This window comes from Dromaius novaehollandiae, chromosome 16, assembly GCF_036370855.1.
Source record: "Dromaius novaehollandiae isolate bDroNov1 chromosome 16, bDroNov1.hap1, whole genome shotgun sequence".
In the NCBI taxonomy this organism is placed as follows: Eukaryota; Metazoa; Chordata; class Aves; order Casuariiformes; family Dromaiidae; genus Dromaius; species Dromaius novaehollandiae.
Genome location: NC_088113.1, coordinates 20,398,062 through 20,422,187, shown reverse-complemented (window position 1 = coordinate 20,422,187; position 24,126 = coordinate 20,398,062). Strand labels below are relative to the sequence as shown.

At 49.3% G+C, this 24,126-nt stretch overlaps 2 protein-coding genes across 3 annotated transcripts in view; one reads left to right on the top strand and one right to left on the bottom strand.

Moving 5' to 3' along the window:
- The first annotated feature begins 1,946 nt into the window (after nt 1-1,946).
- FNDC11 (fibronectin type III domain containing 11) lies at nt 1,947-4,658 on the top strand. Its single transcript, XM_064521813.1, has 2 exons — nt 1,947-2,004; nt 3,709-4,658. The coding sequence occupies exons 1-2, from the start codon at nt 1,947-1,949 to the stop codon at nt 4,656-4,658; spliced, it is 1,008 nt and encodes a 335-aa protein (XP_064377883.1).
- Nucleotides 4,659-5,412: 754 nt separating this feature from the next.
- HELZ2 (helicase with zinc finger 2) overlaps nt 5,413-24,126 on the bottom strand; it is a 30,297-nt gene continuing 11,583 nt past the window's right edge. For both annotated transcript variants that reach the window (XM_026116060.2, XM_064521669.1), the window contains exons 6-20: nt 23,336-23,968; nt 21,511-22,294; nt 20,963-21,038; nt 15,776-19,307; nt 14,861-14,946; nt 14,291-14,422; nt 13,855-14,022; nt 13,426-13,567; nt 12,642-12,758; nt 11,730-11,922; nt 10,831-10,965; nt 10,362-10,580; nt 9,839-9,995; nt 9,241-9,408; nt 5,413-8,740 (exon numbers count right to left, since the gene is read on the bottom strand). In XM_026116060.2, the coding sequence (XP_025971845.2) occupies nt 8,616-8,740; nt 9,241-9,408; nt 9,839-9,995; nt 10,362-10,580; nt 10,831-10,965; nt 11,730-11,922; nt 12,642-12,758; nt 13,426-13,567; nt 13,855-14,022; nt 14,291-14,422; nt 14,861-14,946; nt 15,776-19,307; nt 20,963-21,038; nt 21,511-22,294; nt 23,336-23,968 (6,667 nt within the window). In that variant the 3' untranslated portion in view covers nt 5,413-8,615. The remainder of the gene's footprint in view (nt 8,741-9,240; nt 9,409-9,838; nt 9,996-10,361; nt 10,581-10,830; nt 10,966-11,729; nt 11,923-12,641; nt 12,759-13,425; nt 13,568-13,854; nt 14,023-14,290; nt 14,423-14,860; nt 14,947-15,775; nt 19,308-20,962; nt 21,039-21,510; nt 22,295-23,335; nt 23,969-24,126) is intronic.

The window sequence follows — 24,126 nt, the reverse complement described above, 5'->3', positions numbered from 1 at the left end:
GCATCTCAGCACATTCACTGCCTGCAGCAACTTGGCTTACTTATTACTGCATACAGCTCTCCCCTGACCCTTCCCCAAGCAAGGATATCAGCTTCCTTTCACTCATACATTATCTTCCATGTCTGTGACAGAATCACACCTGACAACTGTATAGTTAATCTCTTGGCAGCTGTGAAATGAAATGGTAAGCTCTGGCTGCCTTGAGAAGATGCACTGATTTCTTAAAATGACAGATTGCCTACTCCCCTGATGTTTAAGCAGAGGCTCAGGACTGGTGGTATGGATCTTGACTATCATTCAATTAAAAAAGCTTAGCAGAGACGCACCAGCTAAGCCGAAGAGACAGCATTAAGGCTAAGCCCTGACCCAAAGATTTAATCGCAGAGCGTATGAAAACATCTTGCGATGCAGGACACCTGTCCGGTTTGCTGATGAAAGCACAAGTCATCGAATCGAGAGTGCTGCCGTGAACCAGACGAGCCAGTCTCCCCTCTGCAATAAAACAGAGCTGGCTGGGCAGTCAGGGCCCTCAGCAAAGCAAGACGGGCAAATCTCTTCCTACCCAAAAGGGTATTTGCTTCAGTTAATGGAGCAGTTTATATCCCATTGCAACACATCTCTCTAATAGGGATTATGTGTTTAAGCTAACAAAACTCCTAGACACCTTGTGACACAGCCTCAGTCTCACTGCAGAGACAAAGCACTGGCGTATTTCTGGCTTCAGCTCTAAAAGACTAAGCTTTGTCCTTGAAAAGGGAACATCTCAGCCACCTCACAGCTTGCCATAAAGCCCAGCAGATCCTGCCATTACTCCAGAATCACTGATGCTTTCCTGGGGGAATAACAATAACTGGAAAGTAGCAAACTTCACGCCTGCCGGTGGGTATCCCAGCTCCTCCTCGCTCCGGGCTCCGAGCGGGTCCCGAGCAGAGCAGCAATGGGGAGTTGGTGGGTGATGCCCTAATGCCCAGGAATCAGGGCAGGGGCATTCACGAGCATCATCCCAGAAACGCTATGAACAGTGGTGCATCCACCCCAGGCAGCTCAGACCGCCAAGCAGCCGCAGGCGAGACAGCCGCCAAGCGAGACCCGGGACAGCGATGCGTCGGCCAGGCGCGCGGCTGCCTCTCCGGTCTTAGCGCTTCCCGGGGTGGAGCTGGCTTTTCTGCGCCACGCTGCCCTGAGCACACAGCTCACCTCGCTCTGAGCTAGCGTGCCGTGCAGACCTGGCCAGCAACGGGCTGCTGCAGCTCTGGGTGCAGCGGTCCCGGCTCGAGGCTGCATCCCTGCAGGTCGCTGCCGAGGACCAGGCACTGCAGTGAGCACGAAGCTTTAAATGAGTCCGCCGTGAAGCAGCCTGCTTAGCTTCTCTGGCCTTGGAGCTGGGGACCACAAAGCACTGAAGGTGCTGCCTAGCTCTGTGTTGCACAGGTGATGCGTGTTGGAGGAACGGGAATGGCCCGCGTGGGGACTCAGCACGTTGGAACTTGTATTTTGGGTGTCCCCATAACCACAGACCCCACAGCGCAAAGCGCAAGCGTCATTTCACCGGCTGAGTGCAGGACCGGGATGGCAGCGCTCTGCTTATCGCTGGACTTGTGTCTTCTACAGTCGGCAAAAAACAGAGTTTGATCCTCAGCCTCCTGTTACGTGCTGCTCCCGGTCGTTTTGTAACCCCCCCCGTCCCATACAACATTTGAAGTGGGCTTTGGGTTTTTTTCCTGAAAAGCTGCCCAATGCCGAACGTGAGGCTCAGCTTTCCATCCAACACGGGGGAGGCCGGGTGCGGCTCCATCTCCCCACGAACTGCACCCACGCTGCGGCAGCGAAGGGCTGCCGGAGGGTCCCTCGGCGGCGGGGAGGCAGGGGCCGGGCAGGGGGCCGGGCAGGGGGCCGCAGGAGGCCGCGCAGGCCGCAGCCAGGCCGGCATGGCACAATGCGTCGCCATGGCAACGGGCCCGGCCTGCGCGGCCTGCGCAGCCTGTGCGGGCGGCCACGCCGCAGGTAGGGCCACACCAGGGCCTCCCGCAGCCGAAGCCGGGGCCTCCCGCAGGCCCAAGGCCGGCTCCAGCCCGGGGCAGCGTTGGGGGGATCTCGGTGCCGGGCATGGAGGGTCCGCACCGTCCCCACAGCGGCCCCCGGCCCTGCAAGGCCGCAGGCCCAGCGGCATCGCTGCAAACCAGCCCTTTCCGACACGGAAAAAGGGGGAACAAACATGAAAAAAGGAAAAGCACCACGATGATATCCCCATTCGTGTGCAAACACACCTCCCTACACGGCCAAATCGCTCCGAGAACGGCACAAGCCGTCGCAGCCGCCTCCTTGGCCCGTGCCGCGTGGCGCTGCCAGGAGCTGCCGCTCTGTTTTCAGGGGGTTTTTGTTTGTTTTCGGCATTGCATCCGTGGGAAGAGAGTGAAAAGGAAATCCATGTTGTTTTTAATTTGACAGCTTGCTTGGAAAAAAAAAATGTTGCTGTGCGTGAGTGTAAACTGCTCCCGTAGGCCAAACACCTGAGAGATTCACCGGCTCCGGAAACTGCCGTGGGGAGGGATTGTTAGTTCCATTATCCATTTAGGAGAAAATGAGGCTGAGAAAAACTGCGTTGTCAACTAGATAACAGCACCGAGCTCACGCAAGACGCGTAAGCGGCGGAGTGTCACGGTTAGGTACTGCAGTGATTTGTGTAGCTACAACCCCAAAGGCGCCCGGGACGAGTAGAGTCGCCCGCTGCCCAATCATATCATTGCAGCATGACCGGGGTCACACGCATTTGGGCACAGAATTGCAAATTTCTTTCTTTTTCAAATCAAGTAGCTTCAGGTTTTGAAAACCAGGTTCTCGAAGCTGAGCTGAGGTCTCATTAAGATGCTATCGCTGACAACAAGGTCATAGGAATTTAGCTAATTTCTGCTTAGGATCCGTGAGCCGCAGATGCCACAGCTAAGACACGAGAAAACAAGCAGATATCCCAGACCCAGGTGATGACATAAACCGAAACCAAAGAAAGGGAAAGCAGTACATCACAGAAAACGTTGCCAGGCTGCCACTGTCAGCCCGCTGCTGAAAGCCGAGGTGCGAGGAAAAACACCCGCACTTGTCCGGAAAGCTGGGATGAGGCTGCACTCAGCGCGTCGCAGAGGGCTGCCTGCCGCGTGCCAGCTCGCCGGGGGCACAGACGGTTAAGCTGAACCACCAAGGTGATTAGGTAGCTGCAGGAACCGGCTTGGAAGCTGGGCCTCAAACCTCAACAGCCTGGCAGGTTACAAAGAGAGAAAAATAGACATCTCCAGAGATGCAGAAGAATGGAGAGAAATTGCTTACAGGAGTACAAAGGCATCTAATTAGAGCGAAAGAGAGGGTAATAAGACAGGGAGAAATTTTGGCACAGTACATCAGAGAATAATTCATGACAGTGAATCTATTAAACAGAGGTTGAATCTATTAAACAGAGGTAGCAGGGAGGTAGCAGGAGCCCAGCTGAATGGAATATATAAAACTAGACTATACAAAACATTAAAACCCAGGCAAATGTAAAGGAACATCCCTATATTAACCAGGACTAGGTCTAGTCTAACAGTCCTTTTCCATCTATAAATTTGTAAGTGAAGTTTTAATTAAGAGGAGAAAAGAGTCACAGCCATGATTATGCTCCTTCACAGCTGCTCTTCCTTTGGTTCTTAGTTTTATCATTGCTGCTTTTTTGCACAGCAACAGTGAGCTTTGGAATCATGAATGTTTATTTGAATGAATTTGACACCAGTTTGGGGAGTACTGCGTACAGCCAAGAGGGGCACAACGATGCTGCCTGGAAGATGTACCTGGAGAGGAGAAGCATCGTTCTGGCGTTCCTGCGCACCAACCTGAGCTGCCACCTCCTCAGGTGCCACCAGAAGAGAATTGAACTTCTGAAGAAGAGTTCCTTTTACATTGAGGTTCTGCCCAAGCACTTGGCCCTGGGAGACCAGAACCACCTGATGCTTCCCACAACCGCGTTCCAACTAATTGACCCCTGGAGATTCCAGCGGATGAAGAAGGTGGGAACCACCCAGACTAAAATCCAGTTATTACTTTTAACTGACCTGTTAGAGCAGCTGGAACGAGGTCGGGAGGAGCTGGTCTATTACCTAGAGACCTGCGACATGGTAACTTTCCTCTCTAGGTGGGACTTGATTAAGCAGAGATTGTCAAACCTCTCCGAGCTGATGGGCGATTTCCTTGCCACGCTAGTGCCGGGAAAGCTCTATATCAAGCACCGCTTGGTGCCAGATGTTAGCGCGTCTAAAGTCCCCAACATTAGCCTTGTTCTCAGTACAAAGATGCCAGTGGTGTTTGATCGAAAAGAATCAGTCGCACACAAGGACTGGGCCACTCTCAAGTGGTTTAGTACCAGTCAGCGGTCACAACATGAACAGTATGAATTGTGTTTTAGATTAGTGGAGCATGGGACTCAGGAGAGGAGCCACTGTGGGCTTCTGACAGTCACCTCCAACATGTGCGAAATCCAGAACCTGCTGCCTGACAGAGCATACGAATTCACAGTTAGACGAGCAGAGACTCACTCGCTTGTCTATGAACAATGGCACGACAGCATTACATTGAAAACAGAAACTAACCCTGACCAAGACATGGAGAGCAGCCCTTGCGAGCCAGAAGGGTGAGGTGACAGACAAGGTTTTCTCATTTTATCCATTTGAAAAAGCTGAACGAGAAAAATTAAAGGAAAACCTTATTTTTAAGCATTTTGCATAACGCTGAGCTCGTTCTGTTTTCAACAGCAATTTTGCAAGTGCCTGTCACAAACCTTTCTGGGTTAACAGTAACCCATTACAAAGTTTTGTAGGTAAAAACATCCTTATGCAGCAACCAGGACTCAACACTCATTTCCCACTGCCCAGACCTCCCAGGGGGGAGCAGCTGGAAGCAGACAGGCAGTTCTTGTTTTCTTCATCAGAACATCTCAGATGCAAAAGCGTCTCCGTCATCCAGTGCATCCCAACCACCAAAAGATGGTCTATGCTGGCTTCTTGCAATGACTGTTTTTACCCCCCCCCCCCCAAAGTCATTTTTCCCACCTCCTTCCTCCAAAACACCTCATCTGGATCCCAAGCTCCTGAAATCTCCACCTTAACTCCATCTCTGGTTCCTCACCCTGTACACCCCATGCCTTATAATTACCTAGTTGTGATTTCATGCTCATCCCTCTACAGTGCATGTTAAGTTCCCTCTAAAAGAGTCCCCCCCCACACACAAAGCCCAAACAAACAGGAAAGGGCAATATGTTCACAGAGCCAATATCTACAAAACAATCTTTTCTGTCACATACTGCAGTTAACACTCATTTTCTCTTTTACCATTTAGTTCAGTCCAAAAACAGTTGTGCCCACACAGACACTAGTCACTGTCACATAAGCAGACCTTTTAGTAATAAACTTTATTATTTAAATAAATTCAAATCATTTTTACAATTATGGCTTAAATATCAAAAAGGAATGTTGAGGTTCATTCTTACAAACACTAGAAGCAGGTAAAAAATATTTGTATCCAAAATGCAGTCTGAGGTCTGCTGCAAGTCACAGACATACAAAAGATAAAAACCTGCCACATTTAAAGTTCCTTAATTTACACTTCATGACACTTAACATTTCATTTCTATTTAAAAAACAATTTATTGCAATAAATTGATCATCCTACGCAGATCTGTCCAAATCCTCCAAAACCATCCCTTGGGCTTCTCCTTTGCCAGCTGAAGCCAAAGACTTTTCCTAGTTCTGTATGTCTGTAATTTCACCGCAAGTCAGAGCAGGATGCAGGGCGATTTCTGCGATCACAGACTGGTCGCAGCACAGACCAGAGCCTGCAGCACCGCTTGCTGTGTGCGCAGGTCCCTGTTGTTTAACTCGGGGTTGAGCTCTAGCTAGTGCAGAGGAATTAAGTCATTCTGCTGGATGAATACACGTGTGTCCCCAAAACAGGGTTCTTGTGTCTGTGAGCTGCAAAAGCGTAGAGTCTGTGATCGCACAAGCCCGTGCACCATGTTGCCAGTGATTTCCTACTGGAATTACAAAAGGATCTTTTTGTTGTTTTGGTGGGGTTTGTTTTGTTTTCAGTACTTTAAGAATATTTGCTTTCACATAAAATTCTTTCAAAAGTAAATTCAAAGCTTTGTGTGCAAATAAAACCAGACCACTTTGAGCTTTTCTCTATTAACTTCTATGATTCTATGATGAAGACAGGAACACAATATCCATACACAATATTCAGTCATCATTAACAGTCTACAAAATGTTCAATTAATTGCACTTTCTGCTAGCCCTGACTGTTGCAGCTACGTCACCAACTCTGCAGTTACCTGCGCACAGCACAAACAGCCCAGGCCAGTGGCTGTCACTGCTGCTTGTGGGGTTTAGGGGAGCATTTTCTAAACATGAGTTATAAAATGCATCTTCAGAGACAAAAATCAATGTATTGTCTTGCAATGCAAAAGTGACTCAACAAAGCATTTCACTCTAGGCTTCACCTTCCAAGGAGTAGCAGTAAACAATTTTTTCTCCGGTGAGAGCGAAGGGAAGTGCTCTGGGGGAGGTCTGTTTCTTGGTCTATACAAACGCATGGCCAAACCCCACACACGAGTATTAGACTAAGCCACTAGCCTTGAGGCAAGTCTCCTCATTTGTATTAGATGTGATGAAATAACCATCAGAAAAAACAAGGGAGGGACTCTTCATTTACATCAGACGATGAAAATGGGTCCCACTGGTTCTAAAGGGAGCAGGATGAGTTTGTGAAACTGTCTGCTGACTGCTGAAGTATTTAACCTAAGGATGTCTGCACCTTCTGCGATTCTCCACACCGCCTCTGAGATGACTGCACTTCAGTAGTCCACAAAATGATGCCCATACAAGCTTATTTTAGAATTGCAGTAATATTTGCAAAACAAGGCTGGTGTGAAATGCTTAAGATTCAGGGTGCAATGGCTCCAGGGAGGAACAATGAACCTCTGACTTGATATCTTACTAGCTTTTATCAAGCATCTTTAGAACCAGTGGAGTTACTAGGTAGTCTCTAGCGTACAGATCAAATCCAAACGTAGAGGTGCAGGAAGGCAGTTTAAAATAAGGAAGAGGGGAACAAATTTTCTCCATAGGTTTTTGAGTCAAGTTTAACACAGAATCAGAGCATGAAAAGGAACACAGCATTACAAATGGATTTTTCCAGACACAGTGCTTTCTTATTGCACATTCCTTCACACTGGGAAGAGAGCCATGCTGCATTTTCAGTGCAAATACAGGACCAAATTCATCCCTGCCATTATACCGTGAAGTCATGGGGACCCATCATTTATGCCAGGGATGACTCTTGTCCCAGCACAATATACATTTGGTGCAAAAAAAATGCTGTGATTGCATTTTGGCTCACTCCCATGTGAACATCCAGAGACAGTCACGCATTTGGTGTCGGGGAGAGCTGAGGCAGGCACTTCATACATTCAGAACTGGAACGAGATAAAAGGCACTCCCCCCAAAACTACCGCGCTGCAAAAAGCAACTCCATGATTCAGGAGGGAGCACCGCTTCACCACTATACATCTGTATCAGCTGTAAGTTAGGGGCAAATGCAGCCTTCTCTAGTGAATCACAATTTCCAGTTCACAGCAGTTTGGTTACTTAAAATAAAAATAAAAAATACATTATACACATATATGTCGTGATACATTTATCAAGTTTCCAACACTGCTCTTAAAAGCTCAGGCCATCGACTGTGAGACAAAGTTCACAGAGTTAAAAGTTAATAAATTAGAAGCAGCTTTAAAAAAATAAGGGGTAGGAAAAGGGTTTCTTACAGGAAGAGAAAATTTCAAATAAAACCCAGAACAGTTTAAAATACACTTACAAATTTCAAAGTTTCCTGGTAGGAACAGTTCTCAGTTTTCATTAACTTTATATGGTGAGGATAACCTCCTTTGTACAAAGGATAAGCAAATCTATTTACAAAATCGACTTGGCCTTGGCTCGTGATATTTACAAGCTCTGAGAACAGCATTTTGGCTAGATAAAGAATGTTACATGGTTCTCTTCTTGCTTTCTTCCTTCACTTAAAAAAAAGTTTTTCTGCTTCGAGAAATAAGCAGCCTTTAAAATTCCCTGGCCTTGGTTTTAAAACTAGCAGTAAAACTCAGAAGCTTTGGTCCTGTATGGCAAATCACAGCTTGCCTTACAGATCTGTTGCGTGCAGTCACTCAGCTTTTGACGAATGGAACGCGGATTTGGTCCCCAAAGCATAGCTGCACAAAGAGATAGGATGGCGGCTCCGCTGAGCATCTTACGATTAAAAAAATAACAACATCACCAGTAAAGTCACAAGCCCATTCATCCATTTCCATTGCTTTTTGGTTTGCTAGAGCTGAAAGTTCCTGTCCAAAGTCGCACTGACAAAAAACCCAGAAACCCAAAGCACACACTGAAGCTGGAGCTGTCAACGTGCAAGGAAAGGTCTAGGCTCTCTCAGTGCATTTTGCTCAATGCGTAATGTTTGAATAATGGAAAGAGTGCATCACTCCCCAAGGCACACATAGCACGGTTCAGGCAGAGACGAGCTCGTCGAGGTATAATCCGTTCTTATCGGCGGAGGGCTGAAGTCTTCCTGACAAAAATACCTTGGCCTGTGGTATAGCAGTTGTGCTGCAGGTAGTGCTGAAGCAGCCTCTTCCACAGCGGGTTGCATTCCAGGAGGTAACGGTTTCCTGGTGATACAGGCAAGGGGGCAGCAGGTTAGTGGCCAGAAAAGGCTGATATGACTCCATTAGAGACAGGTCAGAGACTTTTGGCTGGCAATTCTAGCCTAATGGTGCTGAATAACTTGCATAGCTCCCTTTTTAGTGCTGCCGTATTCGCTAGCAGCTTCCCTACACATCACAGCCTTTGCCTGCATGATTAGTAGGAAAATAAGAAGCCAAATGCAGCTGGAAGAGAACTCAAGCGTGCAGATGATGGAAACAACACAGTCTGAACCAGAGGGCAAGGGAAATTATACATGCTGCACATATGCCAGCAACATGCATGAGCCGCATGCAAGATCTCAGCTTTGTGCGAATTTCCCAGATAGCTCAATTTCAAAATCAGAGACAGCCTGAAGGGCAGAAGAGTGAAGCAAGACGACTGGTTCTACTCATTTGGATCTCCACTACTTTATCGAAAGCTTCCTGTTCCCCCGCAGGCCTGGCCATGCTCCCGCAATACCCACCTATAATGCAGAGTCCTTCCTGAGCTCGTGTGATGCCGACATTAACCTGGTTTGGGTCAGTAACAAATCCCAGGAACTTCTTCTGCCAGCTTTTTGTGGGTCTCCTATCAATCTCTGATCGGGGACAGGAGCGTACAGTCGACAGGATCACGTATCTCCACTCACTTCCTAGAAAGAAGGAATTGAACGAGACTTTTCAGAAAGAAATGTCTGACTGCATCACAAGGCACTCATTTCTCCACAGCAAGCATCCGCAAAACTGGAAGCCACTGTTCAGGTTTCTCCAGCTTTGGAGGCTATTTGGCTCCAGGTCATTGCTCTATACATTACTAGGGCAGTTCTTTAATATCTCCTTCTGATGTTGTTCATATTAAAACTACCTTCCTATTTTCATCAGTCTCTCCCTGCCTAGGCACTCCAAAGGCTTCCGAGGGATTCATTATGCTCACAAATCACCTGGAAATCTGGCCCAGAGATGCCTCCTGCCTGGCTGAAATGCCCCCGGTATCAGATTTTCTTGCCTTTGCAAGAAGTTGCTTTAATCCTCAAGAAGGCAGGAGGGAAGAGCAATCACCCTGCCCTCTCCCGAGGGCCTCACCTTGGCTTTTCATGATGGTGCAAACGGTGACTCCGCGGATGCCCTCCCTCAAGAGGCGCTTGCCGATCTCGGACACCTGGGCGTTGTAGGGGCTCAGGATGGCGATGCTCTCCGGCCGGATGGTGCCATCTAGCGTCAGCTGCTTGGCTATCCTCACCTGGGGAGACGCGAGGTCCCGCTGACGGGGCGGCAGCCCACACCCGAGACACCCCACCGCAGGGCTGCAGGACAGGGGTCCCTCCGACACCAGTGCCTGGCCGCGCTGTTCCCTCTGCTGCGCGTCACGCTTCCCTGCAAGTGCCTCTCACAGGGAGGAGCGCGGCATGGCGTACGCCAGACCCAGAAAAGCACCGGGCAGGTTCTGCACGCAGGGAGCCCGTTTCCCCAGTGATCTTTTTCCCACATCCCTGCTCACCATAACAACCCCATCTTCCCTCCACGATCCGCAAATTGCCCTAGGATAACACCCTCCATTGTGCATCTCCAGCGATACCCCAAGACCCTTCTCCTGGCCTCTGCTTACCGCCTGTTCCACTTCTTCTGGGTTAGCTTTGGAGTTCTCATTTCCCTCTTCGGTAGAAATCATGAGGCTCTGCTCCTTCCCCTCTACGTGCCCAAAGATGATCGGGCAGCACATGTTGTCTTTGTGGTAGAGGACGCTGGCTTTACGAGAAAGCTGAGGGCACGTGTTCAGCCGCCTTTCATAAAACTCCTGGGATGGGAACTTGCAAATGTCTTTGTGCTGGCAGAGAAAAGGGAAGAAACTGAGATGAACAAAACCACCAAGGAACCCTTCCACCCTCAGCTGCTTTTTGGGCAGGCTTCGCCTGCCATGCCACTGTGCTACACCTTGCACTGTGCAAGTGCATTATTCATTATCCCAGGAGGGGAAAGCACTAAAGGAGAATGTGTTTCTCAGTGGCTTGAGGCAAGCCCGGATAGCAACATCTACTGTGATGCAAAAAAGGCAATCCACATAAGAAAAGCCTCACCATGCGGTACTGCGTATCCAGCATCCAAGCCTGATTCCGGTAGCGCTCAAAAAGAGACGTCTCCATGCCAAGACTCTTGCAGAAGTCATTGTTGACTACAGGCCGCAGCTGTTTATGATCTCCAAGCAAAACAACCTGGAACAGAGAGTGGACTCCTCAGCTCTGGGAGCGGTGGCACGGGTGAAGGCAAGCAGCTCTTTGGCTATTCACACTCAGGCATTCGTTGCTCCTTATGTTACGGTTACAGCAACCTTGATCGGGGACCATGCTGGGCATTATACAAAGAACCACCTGACCCAGATAACTTGCAGCTTAATTCTCATCTGATGGGAGACAGCTGTCACGCAGTAAGAGTTTACCAAGATCTCCTCTATATGTCTTACTGTGTTGATATTTGAACCCGTGTCAGCACATTTTCTGGCGGCTGTGATGCTCACCCCCTAAAGAAGCACCAGCACCACATCCATGCCACCACTTTTTTCCTACAGAAAGGCAAATTTAGGGGAGACAATATGGGTGTAACTGGGAGACAGGGAGCCAAGCTGACACACAGTAGAGAGGCAAGTATAGGCAGTAGTTCCCTGTCATAGCTTTGAGCCTATAGCAGGTTTTAGAACGCTGCTTCATATGATATGAACAGATAATGCATAGCTCATGCTTCTGGTAAGACTACTTAAGTACTGTGTGTGCCTCAAGACTTCATAGTTAATGGAGTTATACCTCTGAGGAAATGACTGCTTGAAGACCAAAATGCTGATACACCATCATGGGTACTATCAGGAACAACCTTAAAACATGGTCTGAACTGGGAAGAGCAGGAGGGTAAGGGGTGGAACATGTGTGTAGACTCAAGAGCTCTGAGCAGCTGCCCTAGAGATGCATCTTTGGAAGGCGCTCACCTTTTCCGCATGCTTATGGCTGACCAAGGGGATGAGGGTCTCGGGCTCCGTGGACATGGCACACTCGTCAATGAGGATCTGCTTAACATTCAGCTTCTCCAGGCAGGGGGCAGATGCGGCCGAGCACGTGCACAGGATCACATCATGGCACGCTAGTTCGTAGGCACGTGCAGCTGACAACACATTTTTGTACCTGATGGCCAATGCAAAGACACCAGGTTAGGCACAGGGGAAACACCTCCCGGTTTCTAGTGCAGGAACCAGGTGGAAGCTATACTCTCCCAAATGATTACGGCTCCATCTCCTTCCCCCGCATGAGCTAGTGTTCCCAGTAAAAGGCTTTCAGCATACACAGCGGGAGAAAGCTTTGCTCTGAAGTCAGCAGGGCAGAGACTCAGGGTGGGGGATGCAAGCGTCACATACTTAAAACAAAACTTAACTTTTGGTCCAGACAGACAACAGCACCTGAACAGAAGTGATTCTGGGGGCTCTGTACCGCAGCACAAGCCCTCAGCAAAGTGCCGCTGTGCTCCCTTCACAAGGGAAAGGGGCTAACAGTGCTTCCAGGTACCAGGAGGTTTCAGGCTAACGGTACCTGCACAGCATGGTCCGTGCTGTCGTTCAGACAGGATCACTTTTTAACCATCATTCTAAACCTCCTAAGGAAAATAAACAGCTTGTTACTGTTTTCATGTTTTCATCTATTCCCTGGGCTTGAAGGAGCCAGAACAAATCATGCAACTTTCGAGGAGCTCTACCAGCTTCTAGCAGCTGAGGCCTAGAAACTATAGCCCAAACTACTGCTCATCAAGGGAGGAAGATTGTTGCACTGTGCTACTTCAGGCAGCACTTCTTCAGTAGTGGCATACAGCCAAAAAGAGCCATCTCTCACCACCGTCTCTTTTTACTCACCTTTTAATCTCTTCTTCTGATATCTGATCTTCTCTCCTCACTCGTTCATCAAATTCACAGATCTTCTGCGATAAAGGGTTGGACGGCCGTCGGATTCGATGATGCAGGATTATTTCACTGAATAAAGAGTCAAATTTTTTTTCTTTTACTTTACATAAATACTTATCACACACAGACCCAAGTTATCTCCTCTACGTTGAAGCATACAACACCTGTCTATGTGGAGAAACCACCTTAGCTAAAAAAGTCGCAGCCAGACATTTCCATATTTATAGGCCTTACACTTAGTTCATCCTTGAGGGTACAAAACATAACATCCTCTTTTTCTTAAAACAGTTACAAGTAATGAAGCCAAGAGATTTTTAGAGCTGTTTAAAAGAAAAATCAAAGCATCTAGGATGTTTTCAACAATCTGGGTGTTGTGACCAAGTGCTACATTATACTATACACTTTCTTACAAAAAAATTAAGTACAAAACAGTCCAATAGTGGGAGCGCCGCCAGAAGAGCTAGTTTATGTCTTGAACCACAGACCTGCTGCTTCCTTACAGATATCACAGGGACAACGCCATTACAAAGCTTCAGTGGCCTTGGGGTCCCCAAGCCAACTCCAGCCTGGCACCACCACCCGGACAGGGACTCCGGCAGCCCCTCCCAGAAAGACACCAGTGCTGCTCTGCAGCAGCAGAGCAGAAGCCCTGCTTGCTCTGGCTTGTTCAGCTTTTCGGCTGCAGTAAACACCACAGCCGAGAGCTTTCAGAGCCTGTGGTGCCCTGCACTCCTACCTGAGCTCATGCTTCGGTTTTGCATCCCTCAAGGCTTTTCGGGAGAGGTGCCGGTTGCTCCCCGGGTATGGGTATTCTATCGTCTCAATCGCCTCACCGTAAACCCTCAATGGTCTCAGGCCCTTCATCTTCAGCAGCATCTCTGGGGAAGGAGAACAGGTCTGTTCAGACAACGCCAGGCACAGCTGCCAATTAGAAACCTCGCGCTCTGCTCAAGATACCCAGCACTCACCACCCACTAGCCCTTCCTTCCCACCCCTTGCTCATCAACCCCAACTTTACTTGTCCTCACCCTTCAGAGAAGGGTCTGCTCTAAGGAGCAGACTAAGCTCTCCGCCACTCCTGTCTCCCAGCTTCCTAATCACGGGCACGCGTTCTCCCTCCTCCCACTGGTATAAGCTCCTTCAGGGGCTTAGAACAAATAATTACCAGCAACAACATCAACAGACTTGTTGGATGGGCCACAGTATAAGATGCACTTGTTCGCTTTGCCCTCTCCTTCATCCAAGGATTGTGGTTGTTCCTTCTCAATGATCTCCTGGTTCAGCTTATGGAACCAGTAGACAATGTGAGTTCCAACAACGGTTTTCCCTGTGCCTAAAAAAGCAAGAAGGTTGAGAACACTCTAATAACGACACACTTGCTCTGGTTCAGCATCCAAACGATCAACCTTGAGACTCTAGAGCCCAGGGGATTGCCTTAAACAGTTGTGTGTGATGCCAACCCACTCCACCTTCTCCTGTCTCACCGAGGGTCCTATGGAAATCAGTGCTACCTCCCCCCCCCTCACCAAAAAGCAACGGACTAGTTCTAATCTGCCTTTAACAACAAAGGACATGCACACGCGCCCTCCCCTCCCCCTTACCTGGTGGGCCTTGGATGAGCGTGAAGGATTTCCGCAGAGCATTTAAAATTGCCTGGTTCTGACTCTGGTTGAGCTTCCTTTGACTCCCAGGGAGATCAAAGGTTTTCTGCAGCAGGAGTTTGGATGTTATCACTGTTATGGTACGAGGACAAGAAAACAAGTTTAAGGAACGTTACTGAAGGGAGTATGCAGGCAGTTCAATGGAAGGACACAGCAGGTACCAAGCAATCATGCCCTAGTTACAAGACCTCCCAAACGCAATCTTTGCCTCATGCCAAGAAATTCTGCCCATGAACCTTCTCTGTGAGTCCAGGGGATTAAAACATCACCTGCATCACTCTCCAGTATGGCAGCCTGCGCCTGCGTTACCTTTACTCGGGCAGTGTCACAGCTCCTTTCCTGCCCTTGGCAGGGGAACTTCCTAGCTGAAGAGGAGAGAGGCGTGTGCTGCGCAGGCCTGATGGTCCGCGAGCGTGATCCCCATGGCAATGACCCACAGAAACTGCCAGGGCACCTACCTGGCCAGAAGCAAGTAGCCATAGCATAAAAAAGATGAATGTTTGTACCTACCTTTTGTAGGAGGCTCATGGTTTAGTGCGATGCTTTTAGCAAGGTCGGAGGCATACTTGAGCTTCCAAATTGCAATTTCTTTCCGTCTGATGGACAGGGAAAAACAAGAATGAATGAAACGTGGCATAAAATATTGAAGAATATAACACAGCTTTGTACAACTGTTTTATTTAATTCTCTCTCTGCTTTGGTCTTGCACTAAGTCCTTTCACAAAGAGCTTAAAACAATTTGCATACAAGTCTTATTCTGCTGTTTTGTATCTGTGACTATTTCTCAACTGTCTGAAGTGCTGAGCCTACAAAGATGCTCAGAGCAAGGAGTACAACTTATGTGCCAACTCCATTTTATTATGTCCCCGCTCCATTTTATTTGATTAGCTTCCAATTTTTCCTAAAATTCAAGATAAAAAGGGAAACACACTCCACCTTGAGGAAAGCTACAGCAATTGGGGTGCAATTATCAGTCCATACTGAGTACAAAGGGCAAAACAGAGATCAGCTCTACTTCAATAATAGCAGATCATGCTTCACAGCAACAACAAAGGAAAATGAATGGGAAATCAGGGAATACCCATCTGCTAAACAAATCCTGAGGCAGTCTTTCACACCGCCTTTTATAACATATATTGCAGCAATTCACTACCATAAGAAACAGATGTCCAGTGCAACTTCAGCATGGCACCTTCCCCTACCTCCCAACTCCATTCTCAAGGTCAACCAGGAGAGCGTGAAGCCACCCCACCAAACACTAACGGCCCAAGAGCATGGCCAGTTGAAGCTGAATAAAGACATTTTCAGAGGATCAGCCACACCAATGAGCACAACTCATTTGGTTTAGCAGAGGAGTCTCACGGGAGGCTGTTATTCTGTTTGGACCGAAAGGTTAATTAGAGAACGAATGCTAAGCACACTTACACATCTGGCAACATCTTTGGAATGAGCTCCACTGTGAACCTGGCAGAATCCTGTGAGATTTCCACGGGAATATTCTCCATAGACATATGGTGGATGTAAAAATTCAAAGTCTGCTCAGTACTCTTGTCCGACCTCTCTTCGGCACCAAACTCTTCGGCACCAAACTCTTCAGTGAGCCCATGAGCCACCCAGGTGTACGTACCTGGGTCAACCACAAGTTTGCTTTCTGACCTGCCCTTGTTAAACAAAGTCAGATTCTGGAGGCCGTGGCTAAGGCATTCCTCATTGCTTTTAAAGCTCCTAAGGTCCAGCCCACTTAAGCGAATGCACAGGTAACAGTGGTTGAAGTCCACTTCAATGGAGCACTCTTCCAAAAAGCTTTTGGTTAGAGAGAAGGTCCCTTGCAGCTGCCCTTTGCTTGTCCTTTGCTTTGCCCAGGTTATTTTGACATCTTGGAGGACAATGGAGTCATTTTCAGCCACCGCACACGAAGCGGATTCCATGGCGCTCATTGGCATCCACACTTTGTCATACTCCACTGCGTGTTTGTACTTGTCTTTGGATGACTGGGTAGCATACGCGGAGAAGCAATCGATGGGCTTTTCCGTGTGCTGCAGACAGATGTCGAACCCTGGCGTCACACACCACAGCTGCACAAAGGGCACCAGGAATCCCCGGAAAACATCTGTGGTGAGCTGGAACTGCAGAGCATCACCAGCGCTCAGCTCCAGGGACAGCTCCACGTAGTGCAAGCATGGGCTTTTCCTTATCCACCCCACCTGCCGCTTGTGGCGATTCTCACCCTTCTGAAGGAGAGGGGCCACATTCTCAAACTCCTCACTTTTGATGGCCGAGAGCACGTTTTTCCAGACTTGGGCACTGAAGAGGGTGACGCTGCGGTCGCAGAGAGGCCCCTGCTTCAGGCTGTGCTCCTTCATCGTCTCCACAGAATACACCCTCCTCTTCCACATTAGCCTCATGCTGTTCCGCTCCACGATGAACATGGGCTGCTCTACTAGCTGAAGAGCCCTGTAGTTAATTAACTGAGGATCCGGAAGAGTCTCTCTGTTCAGTGGAAACAAGGCCTTAAAGTACTTGTTCATCCCTTCGATATCCACTACAAAGGCAACCTTCTGCAGGACTTGCGATTTCAGCTGAGTGGCCATCTGCAGGCAGTGGGCCCTCTTCTCATACGTCCCAGCCCGGGAATTCTTCCTGTTGAAGTCGTGACAGAGAAATTCAATGTCCTCCAAAGAATAGGCAATTGGCTTCTTGTGGAGCACAGAATGCAGGTGCCGCTGGACCACCACATCGATGTATCGGCGGATGGGAGAGGAAGCCCAGGTGTATGAGTCAACGTGCAAGGAGTAATGGCCTGCTTTTGACTGCGCAGTGGAGTTGGAGCGACTGAAATAAGAGCGGCCGAGCAGTCTCCTGAACTCCAGTGCCACCGGGGCCAGCTTCGGGTGGATGTCATCAGTGACAATAAGGTCTAGCATCTTGTGGAAATCGCAGACATTAGCGGCTGACCGTAGGTGCTCCCAAAGCGGGGCCAGGATGCCGAACTCCACATCTTTTGGAGCGGATGGAACTTGACTGGGAAGCACATCTCCCAGATGGTGTGAGAGATGGATGGACAAAGGAATGATGTGGCTGTACTTGCTTCTCATGAGTGATAACTGTTGAGGGTTTGGCTCGCTCTGACACCGGAGAGGAGTGACATTTCTGGTGTCCTCCTGGTTGGTGAGGAATTCAGCCACGAAACTGTTGAACATGATCATGAACTCCTCTATCATTTGATGGGAACCTCTGTTACCTGGGGAGCTTTCCTCATCTAGCTGGTCGTAGAAACAGTCATCCTGCAGCCGAAACTTCCGGTGGATCCTGGAGAAGTGATAAGCCACAGCGATGCAGTCCTCCAGGGTGTCAAAGTGAAGGGCATCTGCCTCTCCCCTGTAGTGGTTCTTAATTAAGAGCTCTGCCTCTTCATAGGAGAGCTGCCTGTCTGAGCGGATCACAGACATGGCAAAGATTCCCTTTATCAACGTATCAGTCTTCTTTTCTACGGTGACAAACAGTGAGATCACACGACGCTCTTCCTGCGGCAGGAGGCTACAGATTTCCTGGCTAATTTGGGGTGGGAACATGCACAGTGGCTCCCGGTCGGGAGCGTAATACGTGGTGCCCCGTTTCTTTGCTTCCACGTCCAAGACACTGCCTTTGGGAATGATGCCAGCCACATCTGCAATGTGGACCCCGATCTCATAATGGCCTCCCAGATCCCTAACGCTGACAGCATCATCTAAATCCTTAGCACCTTGGGGGTCAACAGTGAAGGTCAGGTAACTCCGACAGTCCTTCAGGTTTTCCTTGATGAGGTTCGGTTTGCTGGAGGTGTATTTGGCCAATTCCCTGGTAACGACAGCTGGATATTTATTTTCCAAACCATACTCCATGTCAAGGATCTTTAGGCCTGCTTCCAATGTCAACGCAACGTGCAGAATCTCAGTTATTATCCCCAAAGGGTAGTAAAACCCTTCTCGCCAGGAGATAATCTGGACACAGAAGAGCTGGCATCTCCTTGTCTCCTGGACGATCTTCTCACAGCTGACCACTCTGTACTTCCCATTGACAAGCCTGCGGATGGGAATGACATTTGGTTTTTCTTTCAGCCCTGGGACAAATATTTTGGTGACAGTGCGATCAATGGGTATCATCACCCGGGGATCGAACTCGTCCATCATGCAGATAAAGGTCCGTTCTTTCTCGGCACGCTTTAATATGCCCACCACCTTCCCTTGAGGGCGGAGGCTGCCACTGTCGGCCGTGCTGCTCTGCAGGATTTCCACGAGCACTTCATCCCCAGTGAAGGCCGTCCCGCAGTGAACCCTGCCTTTAATCTGAATGGTCATAGCAGGGAAGTCATTGAGGGTGAAGGCAGAAGCTTTGTCAAATCCCTCTTTGATCAGCTCGCACCTCTTGTACATTTTGGGGTGCATGTGGAGATACTCCTGCATCATCTGAGAGGAGAAGTTGACATATTCCTGGGTGTCTTCCCACCGGTTTGAAGCGTCAGACTTCACGTTCAGCAGCCCTTCTTCGGACACTGTCACCAGGACATTCTTGCTCTCATCTAAGAGCTCCTGGAGAATTGGATCATCGGGATTTATGCTATCAGCCTCAGAGCTCCAGGAATCGGTGTCGCTGTCCTCCTCATCCCTCTCCGGGCTCCTCCTGCTCCAGCTCTCCTTGTCACACGCAGCCTGTTTGATCTGCGCCATTGTCAGGTTCTCCGGCGTCACGGTCCCCTTCTCGATGCACTCCTGGATGAAGCGTTTCCACACCTTGCTGCACCGGCCGTGGGAGCACAAGGCCACGGCATCGCCCACCACAACCACCAGCGACTGAGCCCTGGTCATGATGGTGTTGAGCACTCTGGCTTCATTGAAGAACTCCAGGTGGTGGGAGGCAGAGCTGCGCAGACTCTCGCTGGTGTGGACCGTGCTGATGATGATGACCCGGAACTCCCGCCCTGCACGGGAGGGGACAACGGAGAAGTCAGTGAGGGGAACCCAACGGGGAAGACCCTCTCTGGCTGCTCTAAGTGTCTCTGCACACCTACGCTGCATTACGTGGTTGCAGCTGCACTGGCAGCGGCAGGCTATAAGCCCACTTGTCCGAGTCACAGAAGCTGCTTTACCTAAATAAAGCAGGTCTCGGGGATCGCGAGGGCCTGCACGCGTAAGCCAGGATAGACACCACGAGGGCACCACTGCACAAGCCCCAGGAGCGGGGGGAAGCATGCAGAAAGAGGTGGGACAGCCGACTAGCGCAGCAGCGAGCACTCATGGACCAGCACTGCATTCAGTGCCACCAGCATCCCCCACTATCCACTCTTCGCAAACAAGGGTGGAGTCTTCTGTGAATCCCAAATTCCTGGGGGAATCGAGGATTTTGCAGGAACAAGAACTGTGACCATTCACAAGTTTCCCTCCTCCCTTCAAGGACAGCTCTGCTGGCTGATCACGCTACAAATAACAAACAGCAAGAGCACCCCAGTGATGTCAGAGCTGAAAAGAGACTGTAAAGAAAGGGGGTGGAGATCAGAAACACACTCCAGGGGTCAGTTATTCTCACCATGAGATGTCCCAGCTGTACAATAAAAAAATAGTAATAATAAAAACATGGATGAGTCATAAACCAAGCCTTTGAAGACAAAAACACCCCATCCCCCTCTCATCAAGTGCAGCGGATTCCTTTAGCTAGCTGTTCTGCAGTTCATGCTGCAGTTGGTACCCACAGGCCATCTCGGTTTCAATTCATTTTTATTACTAGCCTCCCCCACTGGCGCTGGGGGCTTTACATGATTCACACATGCTGAAGTCTCTGGGATGCTTTGAGTGAGTGCTTTTCTGCTGCTGAGAGCACAAGCCAAGGTTATAACTGAGCAGTTCCCACTTACAGGGTTTTCACCCTCCTACAAAGTAACATCCATAAATTCTAACAAGTTGACTGTTGGGTACAGATTTAATTCAATGTGAAATCCTATTCACTAAGAAAAGGAGGAAACCAAAGAATCACTGGTACCAACTAGACAAGGATGGAAACCAGCCAGAGGAGCTCCACACGCTCACTCCTAATCAACGTGAAGTGGGCCACAGCTGCTTGCTCCCAGCATCTGGAGCAGGGGGAGAGCAATGGGAAGGGTTGGGAAGGTCGGCCTAACAGCATGACATACACTCTCCCGGAGAGGTGTTTTGCCGTGAGATCAACAGGGATATTTTGCGTGGAAATGCACATATGGACACATGCTAGATGAGCTTTAAAAAGCCGGGGTATCCAGTATAAGAGACGTGCATAAATGCACGTGGCCAGCAGCTGGACAGCAGGCACAGCAAGGAAAGCAGCCAGGAGAAACCACCATGCTAGCCACGAGGAAGAGCAAGCACATCAGGACCCATTTGCTCCATCATCCTTGCTAAAATGCCAAAGGGAGAGTTGACAAAGATTAAGATGCCAGAAGGACCTCTGCTAATGACCCAGTGTCTGATCCCCCTGCCCATTGCATGGTGACTCCAGCTGCAATAGACCCTCCTGTCTGCTGACACAGCTGGAAAAGCTCTCCCCAGAGCACAGGAGACCTCAAAACGCCGCCAGGCATTAATAACCACTGCACAGAACACAAACCTGGCAAGTTTTCGTAGTTTTCTACCACCACATCTTGTAGGTGCTTCTTCCTCAGCGCTTGCCTTGTGGCAGAAACCTATTAAGAAAGAGAGTCACAAACCTGAGGGCAGGTTCAGGTCACAAAGCCCCCCCCCCACACACCTCCAAGCTCCCTGCACCCTCAGCACTACAGACGTTTCCTTCTCAACTACAAGTTCCCTGAGAAAGTTACCTGACAGCAAATTACATGTCCTGTGCTGATTTTGGCCTGCTTTCCCAGTCTGAGCTGTAGTTCACCTGCTCAGAGGATGCTAAAAGAAATCTTTAACTAAACCCCATCCCACCATGAGGCATCTCTGCTCTGACTGCCCATTCCATGCCACCTAAATGGATCACGCCTAGAAAAACACGTCGTTGGCATGCAAGACTCTCAGATTCCCTACGTTTGCCAGCATGAGAGAGACAGATTTACCATAAACAGAGTCCAGCACCTACTAGGGAGCATTTAGAGAGCAGAGTGGTGCATGCAGACCCCCTTCAGTTGAGGGACATGTGGTTCTCCTACACACCTGCGTCCCATGGGAGACCACACAGATCCTCTTCAGATTTTGGACACCCCACTCGTCTGGCCACTTCTCGAATAGCTCCTGCACTTTCTCAATCACTTGCGCTATCTCTGAGGTGTTGTGCCAGGAAGTCATGGACATATCCCTCTCAGCCATGCCAGGCACGTGGCAGAACATGAGCGGGTAGATTTCTGGGTGGGGTGGGATGTTCCCGCTGGCTTGGATAGCATTGCCTTTGCCGACATAGAAGTGCTTGGAGACAAATTCAATTATGTCTGCAGTGGAACGATAATTCTCATTGAAGATGATCCTGCTCTTCACAGCCACTTCATGCCTCTCCTTCTGGTAAAACTGGAAGAGTCGGTTTAACAGGGTGTGATCGGCAGCCTGTCCATCTCCAACGCAGAACAGCTTTGGGGTTATCTGCATGTGGTCCCCAGCTAGGACAATCCGAGTCTCAAAAGTGGCATATGAGAGCGGAACCAAAGCTTCGCATTCCAGCATCTGAGCAGCCTCGTCGATCATGATGTGAGTGAAGTAACCCGGAGGCACCTTCAGGTTCTTAGATAACATGGAGGTGGTAATAATTATGCGGTGCCTGTCAATCTCCTCCCGCGTGGGGTGCCTGAAGGAGCGCTGGTCCGCAGAGAGACAGCAGTACATCTGGGTGGTGGTGTCCGTCAGGTTGATGGGACGGTCAGTGGATATAATCCTCAAGGGAACCGCCCATGGTCGCCCTTTGGTTACGTAGTTATGGAAATACTCCCGGATGTAGATGTCAGCAGCACTGCATGGGAAGAACGGGGGAAACCGTCACGGAATTTAAGTGCTGTTCTTATACAAGACCCTCACCCCAGTGCGCTATCTAATCATTCATCAACAAGGTGCCAAAATCACCCCCAGCTTTAGCTGACAATGTTCCTCAAAAGAGCTATTCACAAACGTGCAAAGCCTGCATTTACACAACCACCAATTCCGAGCATGTTTTGAGAGTATGGTTTAAAATACGTATTGATACTGGAGACTAAGGGACCTCTCAACGCTCAGAGGGAGATGACACTCAAAATGCAGTGTGCCCAGCAAAATATCTGGGCCTGCATCTCCACAGGATCAAGCTACACAAATGTGGTCCGGCACACCTCTCTCCTGACAGCTAACCTTCCCAGCACCCCCAGCCCAGGTGGATGGTGCAAGATCGGCACAGAGCAAGCTTCAGTGCAACCAGACAGCCTGAAACGGGCTAAGATTAGAAGCTACCATTTATTATACATTAAAAAGTAAGGCAATAACAGCCTGCAGAAATGGATATGGACATTCTTCTGAGCATAACTGTTCTAATTTTAACAATCTTGGCCTGGATTCTCTCAAGGCAGATTCAACAGCAGTCAGACCAGATCTACATTTCCCTCTTCCCCAAGCTCTCCCTGGAAAAGTCAAAACATTGACATGGGCACAGAGCACAATAGCTTTCAAGGGGAAGTAGAGCATAGTATCATCCCAACAAGACCAGGGGATGGCTTTCCACTTCTGCTACACAGCAAGGGCTAGAAAGAAATCAACCATCTTTCCATCCCTGCCAAGCAGGAACACGCCAACTTTCCACAAACACTTCCACCCACGCCAGGCTCCTTTTTAGCAGAAGTGCTAGAAAAATCTATTTAAATAAATAGTTCATTTTTATTTATTAATTGAAATATATATTAAGAAAAGGCCAGCTTAGCTCCGTCTCATGCACCCTGGCTCCCCTTTACCCCTTCACGCATGTGCTGACCCAGCACAGGAACCAGGCACCCGACTCCGGTTACCTCTTCACCTCCTCCCTGCTAACCTGTTAGTGTGAGTGCAGATCAGCACCCGCGTGTTGGGCTGCCTGAGGATCTCCATGGTGGCCATGGCCAAGGTGAACGTCTTCCCCGTGCCAAAAGGCCCATAGATCAGAAGAGGTGGGACCTGCCGGCTGCTGATTGCTTTGCCCGTGATGAAGGAGATGGCTAGTTTCTGCTTGCTGTTCCCTTTCTGTGGTAGCTCAGGAGAATAGGGGATAGAACAACTGGCAACATCAGGTAGGACCAGCTTCTCATCCAACAGGCGGTCAACAGCGTGGTGCCACTGCCGGAACAGCAGCCGGTCGATTTGGAACTGGATCTCCACATTGTAGGAGGTGTTTGGCTTGAAGTTCAACTCAGAGCAGCATCTCTTTGGTATCTGTAGCCAGATGGTCTTCTCCGTCGTGGCTTTATTCTCCACATTGACCTCATAAACCCGATTGTCTACTGGTGGGTCAAGTGCCAGGAAAGCAATGGGCACCGACCTGTTCAGCAGATACCCCTCGTCCGTGTCTGGCGAGAGGTTGTAAGGAGTAGGCACTTCAGCAAACAGCTCTCCAGACAGGGCACACTTCATTCCCACGGAAAGGCTTTGCAGCATCTGGGTCAACACGATGGAGACCCGGAGGTTGAGTCTGAAAGGCAGAACCACCCAAATTAACAGCAGAGAACTGGCTGATGAGTTCAGTCACCCCCCGTGCTGCAGAGGAGAGAGTGCCTGCTGGCTACCTGAGCACAGAGACAGGAACCGTGCTGCTACCTAAACCGCATCCACAGAGCAAGGCACGGTCCT

What these genes read in the sequence shown, in the direction of transcription:
- FNDC11 (XM_064521813.1), top strand. Translation starts at nt 1,947, where the DNA reads ATGGCAACGGGCCCGGCCTGCGCGGCCTGCGCAGCCTGTGCGGGCGGC. An exon ending in TGCGGGCGGCCACGCCGCAG is followed by an intron (nt 2,005 to 3,708) that starts GTAGGGCCACAC and finishes TTTTTTGCACAG; the next exon opens with CAACAGTGAGCTTTGGAATC.